The 12,760-nt window shown below is 38.5% G+C and overlaps 1 protein-coding gene across 1 annotated transcript; it reads left to right on the top strand.

The window, feature by feature from the left end:
- Positions 1-4,004: 4,004 nt before the first annotated feature.
- Positions 4,005-7,914, top strand: LOC144651540 (uncharacterized). Its single transcript, XM_078511501.1, has 2 exons — positions 4,005-4,846; positions 5,923-7,914. Exon 1 carries the CDS (start codon positions 4,131-4,133, stop codon positions 4,827-4,829), a length of 699 nt encoding a protein of 232 aa, XP_078367627.1. The 5' UTR covers positions 4,005-4,130; the 3' UTR covers positions 4,830-4,846; positions 5,923-7,914.
- Positions 7,915-12,760: the final 4,846 nt, after the last annotated feature.

The raw sequence follows: 12,760 nt of genomic DNA, 5'->3' as shown, positions 1-12,760 counted from the left end.
GATCTACCTTCACAGGATGATTACAAATCATCTAATTGCCAGTCATACGCTAGACTGATATGTGCTACCGTTGTTTACGTTATTGAGAGGTCTGAAATTAAGTTGACTGAGCTATTTTAGTAGACCGTTTAAAGACTGTCAGAAACCTATAATAAGTTTTGGTATTTGTTTAGAAAAAAATAGTATTATTTGCTTTCAACAGCAATCTGCACAAACATGAATAACCAACAAAGGGCTATTGAACCAATCCGATTTATGGATTTGCAATACATAGACCATGGTGGAAATTGGGGTGGGTGGGGGGACTGTTATGTAGGTATTTATATAAAAGAGATGCAGTAACTGTACTGTAAAAGAGGTACCATTTTGCCGCTAATGAAGATGTACTAAAGGGTACTTTTTCTGTCGCAAATAATGAAAGGATATATGGGTTTAGACCTCAGGACAGAGTTCTTTTTTTTTTCAAGTGCACCACTCCCCTCCCCTAGATGTGTATAGCAGTGGGTGTCTAATAAAGACTGACTCGTGCCATGTATGCAGCCTTATTTTGTTGTTAAAGGAATTGTAAAGATGATCAAGTTGTGAAATAATAAAAATGTGATTTTGAAAATAATATGAGGGGTATCGAATGGTCTTTGCAAGCATTTGCGAGCATACGAGAACAGCGTTTTTCACGTTGCGAGCACGAGCATTCACAAAAGTTAGCCTTGCGAGCAACGAGCACTTTTCAAAAAAACTGCCTCCACTAAAAAACGAACATGCGAGCACTTGTAAAAATATGCGAGTACGAGCAAACGACCATCCACTAAAATTTTGCGAGCATTCCGAGCAGAAGCGTAATTTAGCGAGCACTGCAAAATTTGGAGGGGCCAATGACCCCTAGTATGGAAACATCACCTTTACTCTGATCAAAAGGCTTTTGTTAGTTTGATATTGTCTTTAAAAGTACAGTGGAACCTCGATATAACGATCCTCGGTATAACGATATAACGGTATAATAATTTAACGGTATAGCGATATAACGGTATAATGATTTTGTTCCACGTGATGTGTTTTGTTTTGTGCTTACCTACAAAATCGGACGCGGATATCAAATCGGACGGGATATATTCGCTGATACCCGTCGTCCGATTTTGTACCACGTGATGTGTTTTGTCCAATGAGCGCGTGCGAAAATTAATCGGTGGGTTATAATTAAACATTAGAGTACTAGTGTTTCTGTCGAGGAACTATCGGCTGATAGTTGCCCCGCGGAAATTTGATGTTCTTAAAACAAATATTAGCCCGAGAAGCGAAGCTTCAAAGGCTAATATGCTAGTTTTAAGAACATCAAATTTCCAAGGGGCAACTATCAGACCGATAGTTCCGAGACAGAAACACTCTATTGTCTTTATTGTTCACCACTAAATTTTCTTCCGCGCGCACATACAACAACGAGCATCGTGAATTATTTTTACCTTTCAGGATAAAAAACTCAATTGAAAGCCGAAATTTAACAAACAAAACAAAACCAGACAAGAAACCCACTAAATACAGTGAATTTGGTTGTTTTTTTTTTGTCTGCAGGCACGCTTGTTTACAAAAGAAAGTCACGGGCGGGCACTATCGATCCGGGCATTTTTCTTCGGCGGGCACTATGGGCTGATAGTGCCCTCCTTGGATGAACATTATCGCGTCACGTGATCAATTTAAATCAATCAGAATCGGAGAAAATTTAGTGGTGAACTATAAGGGCTGATAGTGCTCTCCGGCGGACAAACACTATCGCGTCACGTGATAAATTTAAACCAATCAGAATCGGAGAAAATTTAGTGGTGATAGTTGCCCCACGGAAATTTGATGTTCTTAAAACAAATATCAGCCCGAGAAGCGAGGAGAAGCGAAGCTTCGAGGGCTAATAATTGCTCATAGAAAACTCAGGCTCGTAGCTGTCTAATTGTTATATAACCAGTACTTTTTAGGTTTACCCCGATATAACGCTATTTTCGGTTATTTTACGGCCATATCGTTATATCCGGAGTTTCGATATAACGATTCTTCGATATAACGATATTATTATACTGCTCCCTTTGCATATCGTTATACCGGGGTTCCACTGTAGTTAATCTCCTGAGTTAATTATGTATGATTTCCATTGAACAATTATTTAATCGAGTATCAGTTTTCAGCTATACATCATGTAGTGATCATCTTTTACTCACCTTGTTGGAGTTTTTCTCCTCGTATTTGTGACCATGCACTTAGCCCACACAGGACCTCTACTGATTTTCCTTAAATTGTTTTTTGCCTCCTTGTTTGGCCCAAATGTGTTTCATTTATTTACGGTAGTGGAGTCATTTTTTGAAACTTTAAGACAATAAATTATTCATTCATTATTCAACAACATTTTAATAATTTTTTTAAAAAAAAGATGTTATTGCAGGTGTTAAAAAATAGTAATGTTATTTCTTTAAATTATAAATAAATGCAGCAAGCCGAGCATGGTAAGGAAATTATATTGACTTGCCCTTCATACTCAGTGCTTGCCTGTCTTTTCTTTTTTTTCTGTAAACTTCTTATTATTCATTGCTTGTAGTACAGATAGTTGACTCAAAATCGCAACTTTGCCAAGTGTTGTTTGTGCTGGTTTTGAAGATTAATTATTAATCATTATTAAACCACTGTATTTTGGTCTCAAATTTTGCAGCTTTAACCCCATCCAGACCGGGGGGGGGGGGGGGGGAAAGTGCCCGCGCTGACTTTGAACGCTAATAACTTTTTCAATATTCAACCAAACGCTGCCAAACTTTGCGACTTTAAATTAAATTTATCTGGGAATAATTTGGTAGGTTAGGTTGCTGTGTCAGGAACTTGACTAGCCAGCGTAGCTTGGCGTTCTAGTCAGTCGGGGAGAGCGAGAAATCGCGCGCGCGAGCAAAACGAAGATTTTCGAGGAACATTTGAAGACGTCTCAACTTTCGGCTCATTCTGCATTAAAACATTACAAAACTCGTCAGTAAACATGACGTCATTGATATCAGTTCATGACTTTTCTCAGTTCAAGAAATCTTTGTTATATTTAACAATTTTTGCCCTGAATATGCTATTTAGATGTTTCTTTTGCTGTAAAAATGCATAACCCTGCTTAGAAATGTTACCCTCAAAGGGAAATTAGCATATATTTAGAGAAATTCTCTTGATTAGAAGCAGCGTTTTGGGTTTTTTAGAGCAACTTTCGAGCAACTTTTATTATCAAAAGCAACTTTTTTGGATTTTTGGAGCAACTTTTGAGCAACGTTTTGAGAAATTACGAGCAACTTTTTGGGAAATCTTGAGCAACTTGTGGAAAGCCCTACTTGACGTCACCATGAAAACGGCTTTTTGACAGGCATGTTTTCCCAAATTTGTACTTTTCGTGTTTTTATTAATAAAAGTAACTTTAATGCAATTATTTTCATCTTTTTTGACGGATTTTAAGCTCAGTTTTATTGATTTTGAGTACTTTGCAGTAATTTTGGGTGGTTTTCTGACGTTTTGGAAAAATTTCGAAATCCAAGATGGCGGATCCGGATCGATCCAAGATGGCGGCTGTTTTGACATTATGATGTAATTGTCACGTGATGTGACGTCATCATCCCACGTATAAAAGAAGTTAGATTTTCGGACATACTATATATCCTGTAAGATTCATTGTGATTGGATAAATATTCCGGTCCCCCCCCTCTCGCCCCGATCTAAAAAGATCCAAAAAAAGCCCGGTCTGAATAGGGTTAATACTTGATGGCAAAGAAACAACAACAGTGGACCCCACAGTGGGGTCACATTTTACATAGCATGTAAATTTCTATGACAGCTACCATATCTTACCTTTCTCTGTTAATTTGTGTGGTCACAGACTTCCTTTTATCGGTTTTATATTGGAATTTCTTATCAAATGGTTCCGGTCCACGCTCCCCTCCCCTCCCTCCCCTCCCATATCGCTCCCTGTTTCGAAGCCTCGTTTCGGAGTGGAACGAAATGCGCTGAAATGCGCGAAGCAGCCAAGCAGGACATTCGACGAAACGAAGAGTTGATTTGATGATACTTTACTATCTGGGGTCAGATTTTCAATAAGGACTGCTATCTGTCGTTCAGCAACTTACATCCTTACAATGGAACGCACACATCAAGCTCCACGAGTCATCATATACCCGAGAAACCCTACTTACCGCGTACAACAATGGGGGGGCGAATGTTGTGCAAAATGTCTTTTGATTTTTTTCACCGTCATGTTTTTACTTATTGGTTTTATTCTCACTATGGTTGGCCATCTTGCAAAGCCCTTTTGGGGTCCTGAAGATGATGGGTGCGACTTCTGTCGAGAGGAGAGACTTTCGACGGAGCGAAACCTGAAAAATTGTCGAATTGTCGGGCCGATATTTTTGGCTATCGGAGGTGTGTTGTTTTGCGCTTCGATTTTCTATTGTCACGTCAGAAGAAAGAACAATCAAGGGCAAGTTCTATCGCAAGCCACCACTGCTCAAATGGGCACGACTAGTCAAGCAGGAACGGGAACAGCGACTTCAATGCACTATCCCGCGAACACCTTTGGTTATCAACAACCTTACGGTCAATCGCCCGCATATCAACCGGGATCTTACCCGAATAACCCACCGCCGCCCGCTGCGGGATCGTACTCCCCATATCCAACAGGACAGGTGTATCCACCAGCACAGCCCCCATACCCTTCACAGGGTGCACAAGGGTATCAGCCATACCCAACAGACATGCCGCCACCGCCATCATACGAAAGCACTGTTGATCAAAGCACGCCTTCTCCCAGTGCCCCTCCAGTGGAGAAAGTTGGTTAGACCTTATTGAATATCAGGTAAGCTTAAGTTTTAAAAACAAAATACAAATGTTTCTCGTCCCTGCCCGTGTCATTTTTGGGGGCCGTCTTTCTCTTTTTATTATTTGTTTTGGAAAAATTAGAAGGAACAAAAAACCAGTAGGTGTTAGTTTCACCTTGTACCTGGTTGGAAACTCTGTACTGGACATTGCTTTTGTCTGTGTTTTAATATGAACTCAGGCCAGAACTTTAAAGCCTTGGTACGCCAGGTCCGTACTGGACAGGTCAAATTACGTTGCAGGATTTATTGAGGAAAAAATCGATATTCAAACTGCACAGCTAAGGAATGCAAAAAATAATCAATAAAAAATAACAAAAAAAAGTGTGTGTGAGAAATGTACTCTTGTCACTTCTGGCCATGGGATGCTTACCATTTAACCAATAAAATCCAGAAATTTCAGTTTCAAGTCAAATGGAAACTAAGGTAATTTTCTGGAAAATCCAAGTTTCCCAAGGGGGGCTGGATCTTAAAAATTTTTCAGGAAATTTGTCAATTAAGAGATAACGTAAATAAAAGTTGCTGACAACTTCTGTGTTGAATAATTGTTCAACAAAAGTTGCGTTATCTTATAGCGTGAGATCTGATATACAACATAGGATACTTCTCGTGAGTGACATGCAAAATCAAGCGCTGTGTGTAATTGTTTACACGAAACCAACAACACAGGCCCACTGTACTAAAAAATGCAGAGATGTGATCATTTCTGTCCACTGAATTCAATGGAATTAACTGATCAATATTTAACTTTTCTGTTTTGTTTTTACTTTGTATTAGTCCTTTCTAACAAATCGTTGTATGTACCTTTAAATTTCATACACAGTATCCCTTCCAGATAAATATTTAACACCCAAATCTTTTAAAATGCAAATTTTCATTTGAAAATAAGCCCCTGGCCTGAAAGGGACACTGGGTAAATATAAGCCTAGGGCTTAGTTATAAAATTTGAGGGTTATATTCTTTCATGTTAATAAGATTGAGAAGCTGTATGAGTTTATTTTCCCGTATCAGTGTAAGACATGTGTGTTAATTACTACTTTTGTTGGCTTCTTTATAGGGCAGGTGGAAAACTTCTCTCAAACTTCTTTAAAGGTTTCAGGCTTAGTCCTTTATCAGTGAAAGTGAAGTTGGTATTTAAAAAAAATTGGTTGTAAAATATGTTATTTTATTTATACGGTGTTTATTTTATTTTAATCTAGCTATATATTATAACATTGTATTGGGTTTAAAATTAATATATTCATTTGTCAAAAAATTGTTCTATTTACAATATTATCTGTCATGATTTGAATACTGCATGTACAAATATGTTTTAGACTTATGAATGAAAAAAAAAATACATTTACAATGTTTTCTTGATTTATGCTGGACTCCAAATAAATGCTTTGTTCAGAAATTCTGGGCTCACATGGTAACAGAGATTCCAACCCTTTTTGAAGGAAAATAGGGAGTATTTTTAACGCTGAAGGTGAGAGCCTCTATGGGAGTCTGCATGGGGGCATATTCCACCGAAAAATTTTGCAAATTTTGGTCTCTCAAATGTCATTTCTGGCATTTTGCATTATTTCTGAGTTATTCTATAAGGTCTTTATTCTTTTCACAAACATTTTTGGTGCTTTTCTTTACTTTTGTTACACTTCTATTTTTTTCAGAATTTCATGATAAATCCGGAGAATCTGATAAAAATCAGGAGAGCGGGAGGCAATGCATCAAATCGGGAGCGTTGGAATTTCTATGGTAAATTAACTCCCCTAGCATTTATTTAGGGTCCAGGTGCATTTTAATTGTCATTTTTGTGATGGATTCTTGCTGCTCATTAGCGTATACTAACATAAGGAAGTTCAGTTGCCAGGTGTGCTGATTTACTTCTGGTAGCTCATCTTATGTAGATCTTGTAAAGGTTCTTAATCTTGAAAAGATTTTTACCAGGGAGGGTGCGTGTTGGTGAGGGGCACTTATTAGTGAAGGGGGCTTATATCATAGGCAGGAGCATTCATATGGCTTTCAAACAGCAATCAGAGAATCTTCGGAAGTCTTTGGTCTAGAAACTGCTCAATATACAAAAAGTTATTTCTAGAATGGGAAAATGTTGCTCCAAATATGAAAACCTGCCAAGTAGTTTTCTTTTTTGGACATAAACGTCTGTAACTTAAGAACTGTAACAATAGGGTTGCTTGCAGGGGCGGATACAGGGGGGGTGGATAGGGTGGAAATCCACCCACCATGTTTCAGTAAAAAAAAAATTCGAAATGTCACTTTATTTGAAATAGAAAATAAAGAAAGAAAGAAAAATTAGCTCTCGCTCATGTCTGGTTGTTGTTACGCCACGTTTCGCTGTCTGCCGCCACTTAGGGTTAGGGTTAGGGTTAGGGTTAGGCCCTAATGGTCTGCCATCCACCCCCCCCCCCCCCCTTTTGAAATCCTGGATCCGCCCCTGGCTTGCTGCGTATGTTCAACACAAGATTGTTTTTGGACCTTAGTAGCTTGCAGGTAGCCAAGCTGTTCTAGGCGAGCTTCTACTATGTTGACCAATTGTTGTTTAATTAGCTCAAAAGGAAAAAATAGGGAAAAAAAAAAGAACAAAATACAAAATTAAGTAAAATTTCAAATTATGTCTTGAATCTCAATTTGGCAATGGGGGTGCTTATTTACATGTAAAATCAATTACATGCATGCTGGATTAGGTCAAATTAAAATTATAGTCACAAATATTAGTACCGCTAACATAGCAGGTATGACAAGCATTATACAGTACTGCTGTGATAGCAGTAAAAACGTCATTAGTGGAAGACTCAAGTCTTGTTAGTTCCACAAAATTAAAAGGAATTTTAATTGAGCATGCGCATGGTTCAGTTACAGCTGTGCTGTCAGGACCATTCTCTTCCCCAGGGCCACTCGTTACGAAACGGAGGCTCTGGGTACCAGAATTGGTCGTCACGGAAGTTATCCTGTATTATATAATGAAAATATTTACAATATTATTATATTTATACCAGGCATTTATTGTTTCATTCAGAGTTAGGCTCAAATAAAGAAAACCCATGCAAGATAGCTGTTTATTTTTCTCCAAAACTTAAAAAAGCGTAAATAGGTTACTTGCGATATATTTAAATTTGGCTTGGTGGCAAGGCCGGGAGTACACAAATAAAAGAAATTGAACGTAACCATGTTTATTAATGCTTTTGGTTGTGTTCTAGCTGGGACTCCCTATCAAGCTGAATTTTAATGTATCGAAAGTTCTGGTAGCTTTAAACGAGTAGAGTTCCCACCCAAACCCCCCCCCCCCCCCCCCGCCTCCTCTCCTGTCACGTGCACCTTTAGCTACCATTTTGTGTCTGTAATGTCCGTTGTTAAAATTAGGCAGCAAAATTATTCAATCGATAACACTATTAAACGGAACTGTACGAAAGTAAGTCAACTTACAAACATACTTGCCTTCCATTAAAGTTTTAAGTCTGATGTAATGAAGCCAGGCATAGCAATGTGTTCCTGTGGCATTTTCCTTTCTTTGGCTGGAAATGATCAGATGTTAATTAAAGAGCGTTTGATTCAGTTAACTGGTAAACAGTTTTTGGGCGTTAAGTCTTGACTTAGAGCTGAAATCCTCGCTAGGATAGTTTATACATAAGATGATAAACTTTTAAGCTGAGATCAGGCATCAAGTAATGTTTTCTAGTAATTGAAGAAGGCTCCCCAGAACGTATTGCCTGCTAAACGTACCTAATCTCGTTCCCAGATTAAAACGTACCACGTTGATCCACGTTTAAATACAAGCTTGCCGTAAACTTCCCTCAACTTATCGTTTAATACTGGTTGGCAATAGCTTCTTCGTATGAAGGAGGTACCGTTTCTCCTTCAGAAGATTCGGACGGAATTTTTATTTCGAAGTGATGAATCGGTCCAAGCTGATCTTTAGAGCCGTCACCCCGAAAAATCTTGATTAAATCTCTGTTCACGTAAATTCGCAGCAGGTTCCTCTGCACAGCCTGTGTTTTTAGCGAACACCTGATTTTGGCGCCAATACGAAACTGTGGTGAAAACAAGTTATAATACACCAGCAGCTATAACAACCGGGCCGACAATCTTGTAGAAGCTGTGGAGTTAAACTCAATAGCAGATAGATGTGTTTGGTTGGCTTGTGATCTTTTCGTTGTCCAATGGAGAAGATACTCCGCTTTTCCGTTTTTTGTGTCTCCATGATATAACTGAGCATATTCATCATGTTCATACAAGAATATTCCACAAATGACAAGGAAGATAGCGCGTTTGTTGCAAACTTCCTTTAATTAAGGGAAAATGAAAACAAAACAAGTAAAATTTCGCTATTGATATTGGAACGTTAGCTTTAACTTCCAGTACTTTTCCGTCAAGAAGGGTCATTGTTGTTAAGGTATAATTATTTTTGGACTAAATTAGCTCGTGCTCCCAGTAAGGGTTTTACTAGAATCTGCATTCTCATTACGTTCGGGGATGGAAGAGGAATTATCGGAACTGACTTATTCATTATTCCTTCACATTTTTCATGACTTATTCATTATTCATTTTTAGACTTTTCTTGTTATTCATTATTCTCTATTGCCAAAATAGAGCTCGAATGCATGATAACGTCATATGCTCAAAATTCACCACCAAGCCTCGTTTTAGCCGGACACAGGCTAGCCTCGTTTACGCGAATTATTTTCAACCTTCGGCCACCTTCATACAAATTCACGTTGGTATTCTTTTCATCTTTGCTGCTTAGAAAATTCTTTCATGACAAAATTTGCAAGTTCGCACTTCAAAAGCGAGGTTTCAGATATTTTTACCCTGCCCCCCCCCCCTCGTAATCCTAATCTTTTTATATGACCCCCTCCCCCCGAAAAAATGACAACGTATCAAGCTAAATTGTGAATATCAGACACAACTGCAGTTTAAAGTGATAAAAAATACTGTGGTGCATTGATGGGACGTGATTGTTACTGCGTCGATAACTGTGAGTGAGCTCCAATCTATTGCAACCAGATAGTTAGTGGGATCGACTTGATGCTGCTTGATACAAAACAAAGTAGGGGGTCCGGGGACATGCTCCCCCGGGAAAAATTTTTATTTTTTGAACCCCAGAAACGCTATTTTAGACATTCTGGTAGACGTTTTGCACTATTTTAGATGTCATCATACAACACTTAAAGGTAATTATTTTGAGTGTCCCACCCTCTCTTTGGCCTAGTACGGTGAATATCCACTATTCATTATTCCTTTACTAGAAATGACTTATTCATTATTCCAAGCATTGAACCTTAAATATTCCTTATTCTTTTCTGTTTTAGCCCATTATTCATTATTCCCCTTCCACCCCCAACATTACGTGACGTAAATTAACGGAGTTCAGGAGTTGCTGGCTGAGATTCCAACAAATCTTAGGTGTTCTAGCTACCAAACTGAAAAAGTCCCTTATCAGCGAAACTTGGCGTTCTCTCTTGTTATAACATATACAGTGAAACCCCGTTAATTTTCATGACCACTGATTTACAGTTATTTTCATATTGTTTTTGTCTTTTTTGCATCACGAGTCTGTACAAGTCATGTGGCGAAAACTGAACGCTACCAACTGTCTGTTTACAGTGCCTGATACTGTCGATACTCCATGGTCTACGACTCGCGATCGTGGACTGCGGATTATCGAGCAATAGCTACATCTAAGCGGACAGTTGAGCTTGTATATAGCTTTACAGTTGGGATGGGCTGGAAAAAATGACTGAATCAGCGAGGTAAACCGCTACCACTTCCTTCGTGTGCTATTAAAAGTTTTTGTTATTAGTCAAGTTGTACTGATTTTAAATTTGTTCTTTTCTCTTTCTTTAGAAAAATAGTTTTTTAGTTTCTTGTCGTCCAACAGAACATCGGAGGACAGTTTATATCGATCGTTATACGTTACTTAGCTAGTTTTAAGTGGTTGGAAAAACAAAAACAAAACACTTCAAATTTTCCCCAGTGACCAATTAACGAAATGTAGTTTCTTCCCGTGTGTCAGAATCCACTGTACGTTCGAACTACAGTTTGACACAAGGGACAGGAAAAGTCAATTTTTAAAAAATATCATCACTGGGATTTAATTTTATGTTGTATACACTGAATGTCAGTAAAATTAAAGATTTCTTTTATACATCATATCAAAACATTCGGCCGTACGTGGTGTTTGTCATGCACGAAGTAATAATATTGGTTCGTGCATCCAACATCGAACTTCCGGTGTTTTTCCTTCCGTGTTACATGTAGTCCTACTTGGAAGTAAAATATGTACGTCACTAATCATTAAACACATTATTTTAGTGGTTTAAAAGCAGAATTAGCCATATGAAAATTATCTACTTGGGTTTTCTGTTTAATTTCCTTTTTTTCCCACTCTGCCAGTGGAATTAACTGTAAGACAGTTCTCAAAGTTTCCGGTAAAGTGTTACCGTTTCTTGTCATATGATCATGATAATGGAAAGATTTCTTCCCGAGTGTTCCGCTGTCCATAGCTTCGTGTTGCAAGCGTCCACCTTTAACCCTGATTTAATCCGGCCTAGGCTGAGTGATTTATTCCAATCTTTTTGACTCTTATAATGACCCTACCTTCTCATGAAAGTCAAGAAAGCCTTTCTTGAGTAGGGACTGGTGCATCACTGAATGTACAACTTTTCTATTCATCGCTGTTGCTAACTGCTTCTTCGTATGACGGAGGTACCATTTCATTTCCAGAAGATCCTGACGGAATCCTATAAATTTCAAAATGATGAATCGGTCCTAGCTGATCGTTTGAGTCCTCGCCCGAAACAACTTGATTAAAGTTCTGCTCACTCAAGCTCACGGGTTCTTCCGCGCAATTCGTGTTTTCAGTGAGCAGTCTGTCTTGGCGCAAATTACAAACTGTAATAACAAGAAGTAATAATCCACCGACAGTCAAAACAACAGGACCAGCAATCTTGCAGCTTTTAAACGAAGCAGTGTTACCAAACACTGTTAAAACAGAACCGGCCACGACCAACAAAAGAGGCGTTAATCTCAATAACCGGTAGATTTGTTTGTTCGTAGCTACGTGCTTATTTCGTTGTCCCCTCGATGGAGTATTCGCACTATTATCTACGTTGTGACTCTCCATCGTAGCGAAAGGAAGTTTTCCCTGTTAGCTTTGTAAACAACTCATCTTTTAAATACAAAGTTCAACTGACTATTAATATCGGACCGTTAGATTTTGGCCCCCCGCCTTGGTGACTGTTTTGCGATCATTTAATTTTTCGCGTAATACTGATACTAAACCTGCGTCAAGAAATGCACTGAATTGAGACAATGGCACGTAATGTAACACTGGAACTTTCAAGTCATTTCGGCACATCACATCCCCGATCCGTTGAAGTGCCTTGAATGTACAGAAGAATCTCGTTTTCTCGAATCAGTCGGTTTCTCGAATTTCTCAAACCAATTTTGTTTCCTTTAGATATAGTACCTCTCTGTAATTCACTCCCGATTTCTCGAGCCACCCGATTTCTTGAATCAATTTTCGGAGGTTCGAGAAATTGGAATTCTACTGTAATTATAAGGTCCAAAGAGATGAATGATTCATTCATCTCTTTGGACCTAGACCTTTGTTTGCTTTGTTTATACCTAGGTTACATGCTAGCGCTCGATTGGACTTGACGGCTTAGGGTTGTTAGAGTTGAAGGATTTGTTTTTTTTCGGACTTCACTAATTGAGGTCGGCAATAATCAATGTTTTATTTTTACTTTTGGGTACTCAGTACAACAATTGTTCTACTTTGCTGTTGGACAGTTTAAATTTTAGTCGAACCTCGATTACCGGCTATAATGGCAGGGTTTCATTCGATTTGGAATAGTCTTCGTAATGTATTATTCAGTCAAATAACTGCCCGTCGAAAT

This window comes from Oculina patagonica, chromosome 4 (genome assembly GCF_052425735.1).
Source record: "Oculina patagonica isolate OP01 chromosome 4, crgOcupat, whole genome shotgun sequence".
In the NCBI taxonomy this organism is placed as follows: domain Eukaryota; kingdom Metazoa; phylum Cnidaria; class Anthozoa; order Scleractinia; family Oculinidae; genus Oculina; species Oculina patagonica.
The sequence above is the reverse complement of the archived record's forward strand: the minus strand, read 5'-3'. Positions and strand labels throughout refer to the sequence as shown.

What these genes read in the sequence shown, in the direction of transcription:
- LOC144651540 (XM_078511501.1), top strand. Translation starts at nt 4,131, where the DNA reads ATGGAACGCACACATCAAGCTCCACGAGTCATCATATACCCGAGAAAC.